This window comes from Lactuca saligna, chromosome 5 (assembly GCF_052625555.1).
Source record: "Lactuca saligna cultivar CGN05327 chromosome 5, ASM5262555v1, whole genome shotgun sequence".
Lineage (NCBI taxonomy): Eukaryota > Viridiplantae > Streptophyta > Magnoliopsida > Asterales > Asteraceae > Lactuca > Lactuca saligna.
In genome coordinates, this window is record NC_136421.1 from 124,048,315 (window position 1) to 124,066,165 (window position 17,851).

General features: G+C 34.5%; 1 protein-coding gene across 1 annotated transcript; it reads right to left on the reverse strand.

Annotated features, from left to right (window-relative positions):
* Positions 1 to 3,461: 3,461 nt before the first annotated feature.
* LOC144997298 (cytochrome P450 76T24-like) lies at positions 3,462 to 5,433 on the reverse strand. The gene is made up of 2 exons (XM_078957166.1): positions 4,466 to 5,433; positions 3,462 to 4,154 (listed from the first exon to the last, which is right to left on the reverse strand). Exons 1-2 carry the CDS (start codon positions 5,345 to 5,347, stop codon positions 3,549 to 3,551), a joined length of 1,488 nt encoding a protein of 495 aa, XP_078813292.1. The 5' UTR covers positions 5,348 to 5,433; the 3' UTR covers positions 3,462 to 3,548.
* Positions 5,434 to 17,851: the final 12,418 nt, after the last annotated feature.

Here is a 17,851-nt window from a genome sequence, read left to right on the forward strand (position 1 = left end):
CACAAGCGGTACTTCGGGATGCACCAACGTCTTACTACTAGGATCCTACGACATCAAACACACACACTAGTGAGTTTTCATGTCAATATCTAATGCTAATATACTAAACTCTACATATAGGGAAATGCCAATTTATGTTTTAGTATTGGATTTTATATCAATTGATTACACTTTTTCTAAAATATTGAAATTTTACAAGTCGTGCAATTAATTACAAACTTGGAAGGTTAATTTTCCAAATTTTAAGTCTCTATAGCAACATAAATTCACGAAAAACAGCATTCGAGGGATAAAAATTCTCAAACTTTTTATTTAACTGTTGTTACACAATACTAAGCTGGGAAAAATATAAAAATGGATTTTCAAGCTGTTTAATTATATTTTATGATTTATGGGCATTTATTCCAATAAAAATCGAAATATATAGAAAACAGTTTCCAAAATTACCCAAACTTTTTATTTAATTGTTATTATACATAACTAGGTTGGGAAAAATATAAAAGATATTTTTCAGTGGGTATTTCTATTTTTCCTTGTTTTATTCCTTTAAATAGTCATTAATTAAAGAAATAATATTAAACAGTTAAAATAAATCACCATAAATTTTTGTAACATCATTTACAGTATAAATAACCTGGGAAAAATATCAAAAGTGGTTTTCATAATGTATAAACTGTTTTTGGGTATTTATGTGTATTTAAGTGTATTTTAGTACAATTAACTTTAGAAAATAAGAGAAAAATAGTTTACAGTAGAGAAAAATCCTAAAAGTTTTTATGTAACCTTCTACTGTATAATATGATATCCGAAAAGAAGAGAAGACTAAGAAGAAAAAGAAGTTTAACCATGAAACTATGGAAGAAGATGTTGTTGTTTACCTTGGTTTTGACCTTGAGAGAAGTAAGAACACTTCAAGGTCTTCAAAGTCTTGAAATTTAGCAGAGAAATGAGAGAAATTTCGTGAGTTTAGAGAGAGAGAGAGAGGAAGAGAGTGAAATCTGTGAAGAGAGTGAAGTGAGAAGAGTGAAGAGAGAAGAGGTGGAGTGTGGGTTTGAGTTTAATCATGAGTTTTGGGAAGAGAGTGCATGGGGAGAGGGGAGATGGCCAGATTTTTGAGACATTAAAGCCTCCTCTCTCCTAAATTCAAATTTTATAAAAAAAAAATCCCTCCTTAATTTTTATAAAAATCTAATTTTTATAAAAGTGATTCTTTAAGCAATTTTTGATTTATTTAAAAATCTTGTTTTTAACTAATAAATTATAATTAATGCATGATAATTTATATTTCTATTTCATTGGTATAATCCATAATTTGATTAATAAAGATTTGATATTAGGAAGTTTATAGCCAAATTTTATAAAGTTTTTAAGCTTTAAGATTTATAAATTTGGATTTTTGGCTCTTTAGGGTTTTTGGAATATTGTTTGATATTCAACAACATGTTGAAGTATAATTAGAATGTTTTAATTTATTTTTAGAGTTTTATACCCTATTTCAATTATAACAAAGCTTGAGCTTTATTCTACTTATAGTATTGACATTTCCTATTGTAGCTAAGCAACTTACTAGAATTGTAAGTATCAAGTATATTAGTCCTAGACCTTAGTTGGATCCTAGTTTATGCAAGATTTTTGAGCTAATTTATACTACTAGGTCATGCCATGTTGTGCATGAATGGTTTTTATAAAGATGCATGAGTCCGAGAATGACCTGAATTGACAGTTGTCACAAAATGCGCTCCTATTTTGCTCGCCATATAAAAGTCGACACCTTGATTGGAATCTCCTTCACCCATTCGAACCTCCCGATATCAACAGAACTGCAACTTTCTAATTTCCTCCTTAATATGTTGACTTGATAATTGCCATTGCTACTGATAGGGCAAGTCCATTTCAAATCATCACCTTCGTTTGTTGATTGTTTTTCCATTACCATGTTAATTGTGATACCGCATTTATCTAAATCTTTTTTGGAACAAGTGATGTTGTTCCAAACCCCAGGTAAGGTTTTTAAGGATAATATGTGATCAGGTTTTCCTTGAAGATTGTGAATGCTGGAGATAGCTTTTGCCCATATTGATTCCGGCTCAGAACGAAATCGCCACCACCATTTTACGATCAAAGCCGTATTGAAAGCTTTGATCGAACCGACACCGATCCACCCATCACTTTTGTTAGCAATTATCTTATTCCAAGATACCTAGTGTATCTTGGAATTACCCTCTGAACCGCCCCACAAAAAATTCCTTCTTAGTTTTTCAAGCTTGTCGATTATTCCTGCTGGTGCGACAAAAAGAGACATGAAGTATGTGGACAAATTTCCTAGGACCGATTTTATGAGTGTGAGCCTTCCTCCGAAAGATAGCGTCTTGGATTTCCAAATGGTAAGCTTTTTTTGAAACCTTTCAATTACCGGTTGCCAATGTTTCTTTAGCCGCATATTGGCGCCAACAGGCACCCCAGGTAGTTGAATGGGAGATTCGCTGGTTCGCACCCAAGCGGAGTCGCCCAACGAGCAACTTCTTCAAAGTGTGCCCCGACCCCAAAAACTCTCGATTTATTAAAATTGACTTTTAAACCTGATGATACATGGAAGCATCTTCAAAGTGTGCCGCGACCCCAAAAACTATAATGTTAGTTTCCTAATTTAATGAGATTTAGTTAATGATAATAATTAATATGATTTAGCATTTTACTATACTACCCTTTTCTATTTATATGAAATGATTGATTGATATTAATCCTTATATTCACACAATAGTTGTTTATCCACATATGAACCTACTTAATATATATATATATATATATATATATATATATATATATATATATATATATATATATATATATATATATATATATAAGGATAAGTTGTTTTCTTTTTTACATTTATTGTGTCCTAGAATCTACCAATAGAAATTTAGTAAATTAAATAATTATTTAATTAAATAAATATATATATTAAATGATTTCCATAATTATATGTATATTAAATGATATCTATAATTACTTTAAATACTATTGAGTTTTGTTTCAATCCTATTTAGATGTGATGTTTGAAACATTAGTAATGAATCATGCAATTATTATGTAACGGAAGTAAGCTTTATGAAAATTTTGGTGTTAAAGTTATTTAGTTGTTTGTTTTAGTTGTAAAATAAAAACCTGGTTAATTTGTTTTGTATACCACTAAACAGGGCACAAATAAGTAGTTTTTCCCTTGGCTTAGAAAATCTGAGACCGATCCTACCAAGTCTGGTAAGTCATATGAAGAACCGTGATAAAAGATATATAAAAGCATATCCAAGATAGAGTTGGAGTTGGTTTGCAAGAATAGGTATTTAAACACACAAATAAAGGTTTCAAAGAATAGTTTGTGAATTTATTTCACGTTAACATTGAAAAACTTCAACTAGTTACTATAACGACGAACAAGAGTTTTATTTAATTTTAGACCATTATCTCATTCGAGAGCTGAAATTACAAGATTAATATACACATCAAACAGAAGTAAATGTTTTCCACAACAATCAATTAAATATCCATTTTTAGCTTGCGAGGGGTATAGGTATAGCAACAAGTGGTATTGCCTTAAGCAATGTAAGACCGAAAATGGTATTCATGTCCATTTCTTCTTTCGCATGAGGAAGCTCCCAGTCAAAATGATAAACAAATGAGGCCAGTAGCAAACGTACCAGCCTATGAGCCAATGGCATTCCAGGGCACCTCCTTCGACCCGACCCAAATGGTATAAACTCGAAATGCTTACCCTTATAGTCAACTTGATTAGCTAAGAACCTTTCTGGCATAAACATCATCGGGTTTTCCCAGTATCTTGGGTCCCGTGCTATGGCCCATGCGTTCACAAGAATTTGTGTGTTTGTTGGTATAATATAGTTTCCGAGTTGCACTTCGGACTCGGTTTTATGAGGCGCCAATAGGGGAGCAGCTAAGTGAAGTCGCATTGTTTCCTTGATGACAGCATCCAAATACGGCAAGTCCATGATTTTGGCTTCTTCAATTTTTCCATCTTCTCCCACTATTTGTCTGAGTTCTTCCCGGAGTCTTGATAACATATCAGGGTTAAGTAATAATTCTGTCATCGCCCATGTTATCGTGTTTGAACTGGTGTCTGTTCCTGCTATGAATATATCCTGTAATTTAAATGAATTATTTTCAGTCATTTGAATATATCTACCAGAAAAGGGATACCGACATATGGAGTGGATGAGACATGCATGTGGGGACTCCAATAATCAGATAGATTAAACAATAGGAATATAATATATCACAAAGTATGATCAAGAAAAACGACAAGATGCTAGGAGATGCTGGAGCTTTGGTTCTGAATACACAAGAAATTGCATCAACTCATGGTTGATCTTTATGTGTTTGTTCAATAATGCAATATCTTGGTGGCCTAGGATGATCTTTACAGATCAAGAGAATAAACGAGGGAATTTACCACGAGTAAACAATTGATGTGTTGGAGATTGAAAATGGCTTCGTTTTCTTGACTGTAGTCGAGCAGTGAGTCTAACATATCACCAGAACTCGACACCTTCAACTCTCGATTCTTAAGTCTCTCATTTACGAAACCTTCAATCACTTCATCCAACCAGTTGAAAGCCGACTTCGCCTGACGCCGTATGTTCTGTGGGTCTAATGGTTTCAGCACCGGAAATATGTCTGCAATGTTGAACTTCCCAAGCATCTCCATATAAGTCTCCACAGCCGACTTGAAACCCCCGATATTCTCAGAGACATAGTTGGTCACGTTCTGTGAGAGAATCGTGTTTGACATTTGGTTAAGTGCCACGGCAAACGCCAGCTGTCCAATGTCCACTGTGGCCTTTTTCTCCGCCGACTCCCGAATGAAGTCAACCATCCCTGCAACCACGTTTTGGCGGAGGTAGCTGAGACTGTCGAGTTTCTGTCGATTGGTGAGATACAAGTTGAGAGCTTTCCTCATAGCCCGCCAGGTCTTGTCAGGCGGCATCCATAAGATCGTTGTTTCAGGGTGTTTCAGAGCGTTATTTACATCTGGTACGAGGCGACCGGAGCAAGCGTCGTCATTTAGTTGGAGGATTTGTCTGGCAGCATCAGGTGTCGATGCCACCACACTGGTGATGCTGCCCAATCGGATGGTCATAAGAGGACCATGTTTGTGTGCGAGCTTGGCTAGGGATTCATGGGGTTTTGAACCAATGTGGAGGAGGTTTCCAATGATGGGGAGCCTGACGGGGCCAGGCGGGAGTCTTCTTCTCCGGTAAAGATCAAGGCCATGGAGGAGAATCAAGAATATGATGAAGATGATGGAAGAGAATATCAGGTGAAGATGCTCCATTGTATTTTCCTTAGTTTCTATTATACCATATATAGTGACTAGTTGAGCAGGAAGCAGAATATATTAATACGTATGAACTCTATCAAATTCATTAAATGCCTTCACGTTATTTTGTGTCGAAATACTAGTTTAGATACATTTCTAATTGCATTTCCACGTGACGATTAAATTAATACTACAAATGAACACATGTTCTTGATCATTATTTTAAGAAACAGAATAATGAAGTAAATGTTACACCTCATTATGTGAATCTCATATTATATTGAAATGGAATACAACTCAGATTATATATATATATATATATATATATATATATATATATATATATATATATATATATATATATATATATATATATATATATATATATATATATATATGGGTTTTATTATTATTATTATTATTATTATTATTATTACTATTATTTTGCCTTTAGAGGGTATCAACATGTATTTTACCGGTTATTTTCGTACTTTTACCCACATTAGAAGGTAGTATTGCTTTGTCAAGTGCCAAGTTACCAAGTGAGTGAACAATATCCCCAAAATTTTGAAAACCTACAATAGCTACAATCAAACATGGTTCATACTCAAAAATCTATACCCACAAGTCGATCAATCGATATTCCTCATTTTCATCAACAAATCCTTCAGTTCCATCCATGTACGCAATGCTTGAGACAAAAGATCTCGTTGAGAAACTGTAACATCCATACAAAATCATGCCAAATTTAAATTTTTTAAAAGATTTCAGAACTAATGATTATTACAAAGCTTGTATTCAAAATAGTTTAATGTCACAGTATCCTAGAATCAAATCAAAAAATTATGAAATATGAGGAGCTGTATGATCACGCCTTCGCCTTTTCACGATCATCAGAAGTACATGAAACAATAATTGATAAATGTAAGCTCGAAGGCTTAGTGAGTTACCCCCAAAATACCAACGCCATATCATATAAACCAATGCAGTATGCATAATGAGCCATAAGTCTGACTGGACCGCCTCGCAGACCATCAGACTATCTGGACCGCTCTTTGAGCTTTCAACACGTCTGGACCACCTGTCAGGGCCTTCAGCCTATCCGGAATGCTCGCCGAGCCTTCGGCCTGACTATATGTCATCGTAGTTATGTAGTCTATCCAGTCCACCCTGGGTATCTTGGCGTACATAAGAAATTAAGACCAGCCTCAACCCAATCCCCCAATCCAACTAACATGTGCACATAAATATCATACGCTAGGTAACATATACATATAATCATACGGATCTAAGAGATCAATTACATGACACCTATCCTATAACCAGGATACAGATCTAACTAATCACTAACATAACAAACATCTTATAACCAGGATTTTGATCTAAGAGATCACTAACATAGCATGATCCTATAAACCAGGATACCGACCTACCAAGTCACTAAGCATATCATCATCCTAATTACTAGGATATAAATCGATAAGCATATGATGTAATAAACCCGTATACAAGTTCGATAAAGGTCGGTATTGGTGCCTTAGACCCTGTTGATATAGTGAGGAGAACTCACCTCACGAGTAGCTCGAAGTGATAGAGTCAAAATCCACCAAATGCAGCTCATAGTCCAACACCTACATCCACCGATGATCAAATTCGATAAATTCCCAAATTACCAAAATACCCATAGAATTGAAACTAGTCAAGCCTTGGTCATAGTAAAAATTAACAGTTAAAGTCAACAGTCCAGGTTAACCCAACTCGTTGAGTGCAGCTAACAACTCGTTGAGTTCCTTGAGAACTCATAAAGTCATAAAACTCTTACCGACTCGCTGAGTTTCCAACCAAATCGTCGAGTCCATGCATGTCTAGAAGTCAGGGTAAAACCCTAACTGACTCGTCGAGTCCTCTTAGTGACTCGCCGAGTTCATGAAGAATCAAATACGTGAACCTTCATCCGACTCGCCGAGTCGGCTAAGCGACTCATCGAGTTCATGCAGTCCATCACTTATATAGATGTTTTAAGCCACCCCAAAGCTCCATGTTGCAGATCCAACCTCCTAGGGCATCATTTCAACGTAAAGTTGCAAACTTTACGTACATGCATGGTCCTAAATGCCAAAAATAGATTAAGGGAAAGGTTAACTGAACGGGAAAGGCCCAAGCTTGCCATATCTCATAACTTTATAGATATAGGGAGCAAGGGGAGTGTAGATCTAAAGTTACAACTTCAGATCTTGCCCCAATACTTGAAATGACTCCCAAATGTGCTAAAGATAGCCCAAAACCCAAATATGAAGAGATTTATGTATCTAAATAGATATGTTTATATGGACTATATTCATTTTCACATTCTTGTTCAATAGTTGTTCTTGTACATTTAGTCACATATGATTTCTGTACACAAGATTCTTTTTTTCGTTTTTGATTAAATAGTTTTTTTCTTTTTCCACATTAATCATATGTGATTAATATATAAAATCACATATGATTAAATAAATAAGAAAAAACATTGAATCATGAATATTATCAATAAAAAAATCATATGCAATTTGATACATATAATCACATGTGATTAAGTACATGAGTACAACTATTGAATTGAGAAAGAATAATGAATCTCGTCCACATAAATCATAAGTGATCAAATATATATAATCACATGTGATTAAATATATTATAATAATTATTGAATCGACGCAAGAATAAATATTTTCCATAAAAATCATATGTGATTAAATAAATATAATCACATGTGATTATATGTATCCAATCATATATGATTTATGTGGATGAGATTAATGTCATATTCTCGATTCAGTAATTATTCTTTGTCCACTGTAATCATACGTGATTAAATACATATAATCATATGTGATTATATGTATCTAGTCACATATGATTTATACGGATAAAAAATAATGATGTGTATATAAATCATATGTGGTTAGATACATATAATAAATATGATTGTATACATAAGAACAACTATTGAATCGAGAACACAAAGATAAATATTATCCACATATATCATATGTGATTAAATGCATATAATCACATGTGATTATATGTATCTAATCACATAGAATTTATGTGAGTTTTTTTTTTCGTGTTCTTGATTCAGTTGTTGTTCTTGTGTGCTTAATTATATGAGATTTTATGTATCTTATTAGATATGATTTATTTGGACGATATTCATTTTCACATTCTTGTTGAATAGTTATTCTTCTATATTTAGTCACATATCATTTCTGTACACAAGATTCATTTTCGCGTTTTTTATTAAATAATTTTTCGTTTTCCATATTAATCATATGTGATTAATACATATAATCATATATGATTAAATACATAAGAAAAATATTGACTCATTAATATTATCAACGTAAATCATATGTGATTTGATATATACAATCACATGTGATTAAATACATGAGTACAACTACTGATTTGAGAAAGCAATAATGAATATTGTCCACATAAATTATATGTGATTAAATACATAGAATCACATGTGATTAAATATTTTAGAACAATTATTGAATCGATGCAAGAATAAATATTTTCTGTACGAATCATATGTGATTAAATATACAAGAACAACTATTGAATCAACACGTGAAAACAAATATTTTCCATATAAATCATATGTGATTAAATACATACAATCACATGTGATTTAATATACGATGCCAATTATTAAATCGAAAACAAGAAAATAAATACGGCCCACATAAATAATATTTTATTAAATACATCAAATCACATGTAAGTATATGTATCTAATCACAAATGATTTACGTGGACAATATTCATTTTTTCATTCTTGATTCATTAGTTTTTCACGTGTATTTAATCACATGTGATTATTATGTATTTAATAACATATAAATCATATATGATTCGATACATATAAACACATTTGACTCGATACATATAATCACATGTGATTATATAGAAGAGAAAACCTAATGAATCAAAAACACAATAACAAATCTTTGTTGGTGGGGGTGGGGGTGGTGGCGGTGGGTGGTAGAGACAGGGTGGTGGTTATTGGTGGTAGTGGTGTGTGGTGATGGGTGATGGTGGTTGGGTGGGTGGTTGCAGGTGGTGTTGATAGTGATAGGTGATGGTTTGGTGGGTGGTGGGTGGGTGTGGGTGGTGGAGGTGGGTGGTGGGTGGTGGTGGTGAGTGGTTTTGGTTGGGTCGTGATGGTGGTGGGTAGTGACAGGTGGTTGTTAGTGGTGGTGGTGGTTGTTGTGGGTGGTTTTGGTGGTGGGTGGTAGCATGTAGTGGATAGTGATGGGTGGTGGGTGGTAGTTGGTGGTAGTAGGTAGTGATGGGTGGTGGTGGTGGTGGGGGTGGCGGGTGGTGATGAGTGGTGATGGGTGGTAGGTAGTGATGGGTGGTAGTGAGGGGTGGTAGTTGGTTGGTGATGGTGGTGGTGGGTGGTGGTTGTGGTGGTTGGTGGTTGTGTTGGTGGTGGGTATTGATGGGTGGTGGGTGGTGATTGGTGGTGGGTGGTGGTTGGTGGCTGTGGTTAGTGATGTGTGGTAGTAGTGGGTGGTGGTGGTGTGTAGTGGTTAGTGGTAGTGGATAGTGATGGGTGGTGGTGGTAGGTAGTGGTTGTGATGGGTGGTAGGTAGTGGTTGCGGGTAGTGGTGACATGTAATGGAGATGGGTGGTGGAGGTGGGGGTTGGGTGGGTGATTTTGGTGGTGGCGGGTGGTGGTTTATCGTGGTGGTGGGTGGTAGGTGTTGGGTAGTGATGGGTGGTGGTGGGTGTTGGGTTGCGTTGGGTAGTGGGTAGTGATGGGTGGTGGTAGCGATTGGTGGTTGGTGGTGATTGGTGGTGATGGTTATGGTAGGTGGCTAGTGTTGGGTGGTGGGTAGTGATGATTGGTAGGTACTGGTTGGTGGTGGTAGGTAGTAGTGGGTGGTGGGGGTGGTGGTGATGGGTGGTAGGTAGTGGTTGTTGGTGGCGGTGGCGGGCAATGGTAATGGGTGGTGGAGGTGGGTGGTAATTGCGGGTGGTGGTGGTTGAGTAGTGATGGTGGTAGATGGTGATGGTGGTGGCGGGTGGTGGATGGTGATCATTGTCGTGAATGGGTAGGTAGTAGTGGGTGGTGAGTGGTAGTTGGTGGTGGTGGTTTGTGATGGGTGGTGGTGGCATGTGGTGGTGGGTAGTGGGTGGTGGTTGGTGGTGGTGGGTAGTGATGGGTGGTAGGTATAGGTTGTGGGTAGTGGTGGCAGGTGGTGGAGATGGGTGGTGGTGGTTAGGTGGTGATGGTGGTGAGTGGTAATGGTGGTGGCGGGTGGTGGTGGTTGGTGATGGGTAGTGATGGGTGGTGGTGGCGGGTGGTGGTGGTGATGGTGTTGGTTGGGTGGTGAGTGGTGTTAGTTAGGGAGTTTTTTAATTGTTTTTAACTATTTTTTGATTTATACGAATATTATTTTATAATCTTAGTTAAAAAAAATTGTGTTTTTCAAATTTTTTCTCAATTATTCTCGCGATAAGAAATGTTCTAGATTGAACGCTCCTACATATATATATATATATATATATATATATATATATACACACACACACACACACACACACACACACACACACACACACACACACACACACACCGAAATTTTGACAAAAATAGAATTGTAATGCTTGGATCTTGGGTGGAAACAGGTGATATTTTAGTAGGTAAATTAACGCCCCAAATGGTGAAAGAATCATCATATACCTCCAAAGATAGATTGTTACGAACCATACTTGGCATGCGAGTGTATACTTCAAAAAAAACTTATCTCAAATTACCTATAGGAGGTAGGGGTCGGGTGATTGATGTGAGATGGGTCCAGAGTTCTAGACAGATGAGATAGAGAATATATATATATATATATATATATATATATATATATATATATATATATATATATATATATATATATATATATATATATATATATATATATATGGGCTTAGGAAATATGTGGTTGTTATGTACCTAATATTAGGTATAGAACCATCAAAAACTACATAGTTTTAACAAAATACAATCAAATCTCTCTACCATCTTTCTTGTATTCTCTATTATACTAGATGATAGACTTTGAATATATTTTTATGGAGTTTTAAATATTTAATTTTGCACCGCAAACCATGTATAAAAATACATATCAACTACCTATAAATCTTCATAATAAGATTTAATATAGAAAAAAATATAGTGAAAGATTGAAATTGTTCATTAAAAACTCAATAAACTTCTTCCCGTAACATATCAAAAAGAACCATGCAAGTATATATGTGGTAGGTGTCAAAGAAAGTTATGAAGCCTACTAGTGACCTAATATATACAACACATTCGAAATACATAGATATTGGAGAAAAATTATTAAATGAGAAATAATATGAGCTCAAAAACAATAGGAAGAAGCTAACAATGAAAAAAAATGTTCTTTTTAACCAAAATGAAGTCAATTTTGATGGTTCTATACCTAATATTACATACATGATAGCCACATATTCACTTTTCCCTATATATATATATATATATATATATATATATATATATATATATATATATAGAGAGAGAGAGAGAGAGAGAGAGAGAGAGTTAGGTTCTTATATAACCTCTATTTATTGTGTGAATGTATGGTGAATTATGGACCAATCATTTGTTAGGGACGTTATAGTAAATTTAATCATCAATTAAATAACTAGCCTAAATTATAACCTTTTAATTATGGAAGTATATTAATATCCTATTTAATCAATTACGATTTTTTTGAATAAGGAAAAGACAACCCTTCTTCATGTCATCTTCTTCTTCAGACCAACCTTCACGCCACCACAAACAACTTCCTAATCATCTCTACACCATATATTTTATCTCTTTTAAATACAATTTGTAGGTAGGTATGAAGAGAAGATATCCCTCAAATCAACGGAATAAGTGATTTCTTTTTCCAATTTGGCATCGAATCAAAGAAGCTCTGGAACCTTGTTGGCCCTATAATTTTGACTAATGTGTTTCTGCAGTCACTCGATGCCATTACATTAATGTTCACCGGTCATATAAGAACCCTCGAACTTGCAATCGACCCTATCGAGAACTTGGTAATTGCCGATTTATCAGTCTTAAAAAACATTAGTGATTTGAAATCAAAACTCCCACCAATTAATTGTTATAATTGTTCGAGAGTTTAACAGAAGCTCGATTGATTTTGATATGTGTATAATGGATGAAATCAAAATCAACGCTTAACTTTATTCATGTAATCCTTCCTGATATAAGCAAACATTATTCGATTGTTAATAGTATGTATTTTGTTTATTTGATAAAACTATATTAATTAATATTGCATAAATGTTACTATACATGGTCCATTCTTAATATTCTGTTTGATTTGGTGTTCTTGATTAGAATTTATGATTGAAAGTTACTTGCCCTTTATTAATGTTTGTGTGCCCTAACAATCCATTTAAAATTTGATGATTTATTTATTTATCTCATTATAGTTGTGTCTTGTGAATGGTTAGAAAGAACGATTTATGTTTTCCATCATAGTTGAAATCATTGAACCATTTTTGATGGTCTGCTTCTTTATTTCACTCATATTCTATTGTCACTCTTTCCCTCTCTCAAAATTTTGGGCATGATTATAACTTGGTGGTTGCGTTTTTTTGGGTGTGAAGAGGATTATCGGTAGCATTTGGAGAACACGACGATAAGAAGTAGATGACGACAGTAGGAGTAGTTCAATTTCATGAAAAGCATTTTTTAAGAATATCATTATCATAGAATGTTACTCCCTAGTATTCTACAAGAATGATTTAGATTGTAGATTTGTTTTGTTTGAAAATATGTTTATCATTGATACCTCTGTACATTCTCATAGAATGCAACTTTCCTTTTTTATATTTTGATATTGAAGCATGTACACATATTCCTATTTTAATATTGTAGCATGTACACATATTCCTAGAAGAATTGCATCCTTATTTGTATTACTTTTTATATGATTCTTAAGTGAATATGTTAATATAGCAATCAAAATGATTTTTATATACAAATTGTTATTCTTGATGATATATGTTATAATATATTATATTCATAAAAAGTATACAAACATTAATCAATAGAACCAAGCAAATGAATGATGGTAACAAGCATTCTCAAAGAATATAATCTATTTATGATGTTAATTAATTTAATCATGTCAAAAGATAAATATATTTGTAAAGAATTTCAAATATGTAGAATATATCATATCATATTCTTATAGAATGAAAGAACAATAATCACTTATTTAAAAAAAATACAGTTGATAGCAATCGATTATAATAATCATCTTAATGATATTTAATTAAAATAAAAAAAAATCTATTTTTGTTATTAAAAATCGAAATTAAATAGAATTCTTTAATACTCTTACTTTCCATAATTTGTAGTTAGCCAATTTGACAAATTTATCCAACTGGTTATTTTAAAATAGAAAACAATTAATTTTACTCAACTTAATTACAATTATGCCATCTTCATCTTAACCTCACATTCATTAAATCTAATGGATTAGAATTGATCATACAATTATACTATATTTGTGATTCATATTTAATCCTAACCCATATATATATATATATATATATATATATATATATATATATATATATATATATATATACATATATATATATATATATATATATATATATATATATATATATATATATGTTATAATGTGGATCATATCTATTGTATGAGCGTATGAACAATTCTAAGCCAATCATTTTTGGTAAATAAATGCTTTTTGAAATTCTTTTAGAATATATAATAAAAAGTATGGATTCAAATTTAAAATTATTTTAGGGGTAATGCGGACTTTTTATGTATCCTAATTTGAGGCAACTAATTAGTCAAATTCGTAAATTTAGGAAGCTTATTCAAATCAAATTAATTATATTGATTCTTATCTATAATACTTAAAGAATACCTGTATATTCTTTTAAAATTCAAAATCAGTGAACAAGACAAAAATTCTAATTTATAAATTTATAATTGAATGTTTTTTTTCACTATATTGTCCACACTAAAAGCAGAATTTCAAATTGAAGAACATTCTTAGTGAAAGTTATTAGTATTCTTTAAAACAAAACAAATTCCTAAGAGAATTATAACACCAACAAATAGAATAATGAATCATTACAGCAACAACAAAGAATAATGAAGAATAGAAAACCATTAATCTTATTAGAAAACTACATCAAAAGAATTAGTATTCTCAAATAATGGCAATATTCTTATAGAATGTGATGTACTCTTTAAAAGAATGTGAGGTATTCTCAAAGAATGTATAACATATTCTTGTGGTATTCCTCCACAAGATGTAAAATGCTTAGGAGAATAAATTTGGTCTTCTTAAGTGGTCTATTTAATTTGTTTTATCTTCTTCTCTTTGAAATAAATAATGGGTGTTACAAGAATTCCAGTAGAATGTACACTTCACCAAACAATTTATTCTCAACGCATCATCCATGCCAAGTTAAGAAGGGTATTAGCCGTGAAAACCCAATTGGGTATTTGAGTGTATTTATATACAGTAAAATTACAGAGATAGGAATGAGATCCTGAATACAAGGATCATATAGTTACAATAGACATTTGATTCATAATCCTATCTCTAAGCTATCTAAGTTATCCGTTTACATTCCCCCTCAATCTTAACCGATACAAGGTTAAGATTGTGTCTTAGATGCTGTAACATTTGTTTGGTCATCGGCTTTGTAAGTTCATCAGCTAACTAATCACCAGAAGAGATGAACCTGACATCAAGTGCTCCCATGGCCACCTTTTCCCTTACAAAATGAAAATCCACCTCTATATGCTTCGTTCATGCATTCAATATAGTATTTGCTATTAGATACGTTGCTCCAAGATTGTCACACCACAATACAGGAGGCCTTGGCTGATGTACTCCTAATTCTTATAATAAGGTCTGTATCCATGTAGCTTCTGCAGTACCGTTTGCAAGTGCCTTGTACTCAGCTTCGGTGCTGGATTGAGCCACAGTTGGTTGCTTATGAGAACTCCACGATATTAGGTTTGGACCAAGAAATATTGCAAAACCACCTGTGGATCGTCAATAATCTGTACATCCTGCCCAATCTGCATCAGTAAATACACTTAAAAGTGTTGATGTGGAACGTGTAAAGCGTAATCCAGTATTCACCGCTCCCTTAACATATCTTAAAATTTGTTTGACAGCTTCCCAATGAATATCAGTGGGTTTCGACAAGAATTGGCATACTTTGTTAACTGCAAAGGAAATATTAGGGCGTGTTTGAGTGAGGTACTGTAGTCCTCCAACCATGCTTCGATATTTGAACACATCTTCCTTAGGTAGCGGCTTGCCATGATTGAGAGACAACTTATCTGTTACTGACATTGGAGTTGAGATACTTTTACAATTCTCCATATGAGCACGGTGTAGTAAATCGATAGCATATTTGTGTTGTAGAAGTGTGATTCCACCTGAATTGTGAATTACCTCAAGGCCAAGGAAGTAACTAAGTCTGCCAAGGTCTTTAATAGGAAAGGAACATGTGAGAGCTTGGACAAGTTTGTCTATGGCGGACTTGGAGGAACCAGTAATAACAATGTCATCGACATAGACGAGCATATAAATGAGAATACCTCCATGATGAAAGATGAACAAGGAGGTGTCCGCCTTAGAAGAAGTGAAACCCAACTGATATAACCTATCACTTAAATGAGCAAACCAAGCTCTGGGGGTTGCTTGAGGCCATATATTGATTTATGAAGTTTGCAAACATAATGGGGGTTAGTGGAATCCTCAAACCCCGACGGTTGTTGCATCTAAACTTTTTCATTTAGAAAGCCATGGAGAAAGGCATTACTTACATCCACCTGTCGGAGATGCCATTACCTAGAGACAGCCAATGATAGAATTAATCGGATGGTAGCCGCTTTAACCACTGGACTGAAGGTGTCATGGAAATCCACTCCATGTTGCTGAGTAAAACCCCTAGCAACGAGACGAGCTTTTCGTTTATCAAGAGATCCATCTGGGTGTGTTTTAACTTTAAATATCCACTTGTAACTAACGATGTTAACACCTGGTGGTCGAGGAACAAGGGTCCACATTTTATTTTGCTGGAGTGCCAAGAATTCGTATTCCATAGCAAGACACCATGCTGGGTCAGCATAAGCTTTGTGATGGGTGGTAGGAACAGCCATAAATGCTCGTCTTTTGACATCATAAAGAACAGTGCCATCGGTGAATTTGCGTGGACGTGTGACACCAGCTTGGCTGTGAGTAGTGACTCCCGGAGGAGAAGGAGTGGGCTGTTCACTTACTGTGGGAGACATAGTAGCAGGGACAGGTAGATCAGGTATGACTGGAGGAGAAGGAGTGGGTTGTTCACTTATTGATTCATCTGGGATAGGTATGAATGGTGGTTCGACTGTAGGTTCTATAGCAGATGGTGATAATGGTTGAGAGATGCTCACGTTTGGGAGCCCCTGTGAGAAAGGTGTACATGCAGCTACATGAATATTGTGAGATAACAAAGAAAGATCGTATCTACTTAGATGATCATTAGTAATTTCTGGTTCTAGTTGAGGAAAAGAGACCAAATCATGAGATGTGCATGTCGTTGGATAGTTGGATGATGATGCAAAGGGAAATCTGGATTCGTCAAAAATAACATCACGGGATATATAGATTTTACTAGTGCTTCGATCAAGGCATTTGTACCCTTTGTGCATGGAACTATATCCAATGAAATCACACATTTTGGACCGAAAATCTAGTTTGTGAGAGTTGTATTTTCGTAGGCTTGGCCAACACGCACACTCAAAAGTTCTCAGAAAGGTGTAATCGGGTGTGATATGAAGCAATCGAGTGATGGGAGCAGTATTGTATGTGGTGGGACTAGGCATGCGATTAATAAGATAACAAGCAGCGAGGAAAGCTTCATCCCAAAATCGGAGTGGAAGGGAGGAGTGAGCAAGTAAAGCTAGCCCTGTTTCAACTATATGGCGGTGCTTGTGTTCAGCAATACCATTTTATTGTGAGGTATGTGGACAAGAAACACGGTGTGAAATGCCTTTTATTTGAAAATATTTGTTGAGTTTGTGATATTCACCTCCCCAGTCAGATTGGATCATACGAATTTTGGTATTCAATAGACACTCAGCGTGATGTTGGAAGTTGTAAAATATTTGTTCAACATCAGATTTGTGTTTAATAAGATATATCCAGGTGAAACGACTGAAATCATCAACAAAACTGACATAATATTTATAACCACCACTAGATACTTGAGCTGGTCCCCAAACATCCATGAGGACGAGATCAAGTGGAAAAGAAGAAACATGCAAAGAGTTTTTGTATGGTAATTGATGACTCTTGGATCGTTGACAAGCATCACAGATCAAGTGTTTGTTAATACCAGAAGACACTCCTAATTTATTTGACTTCAGAATTGAACTAACTA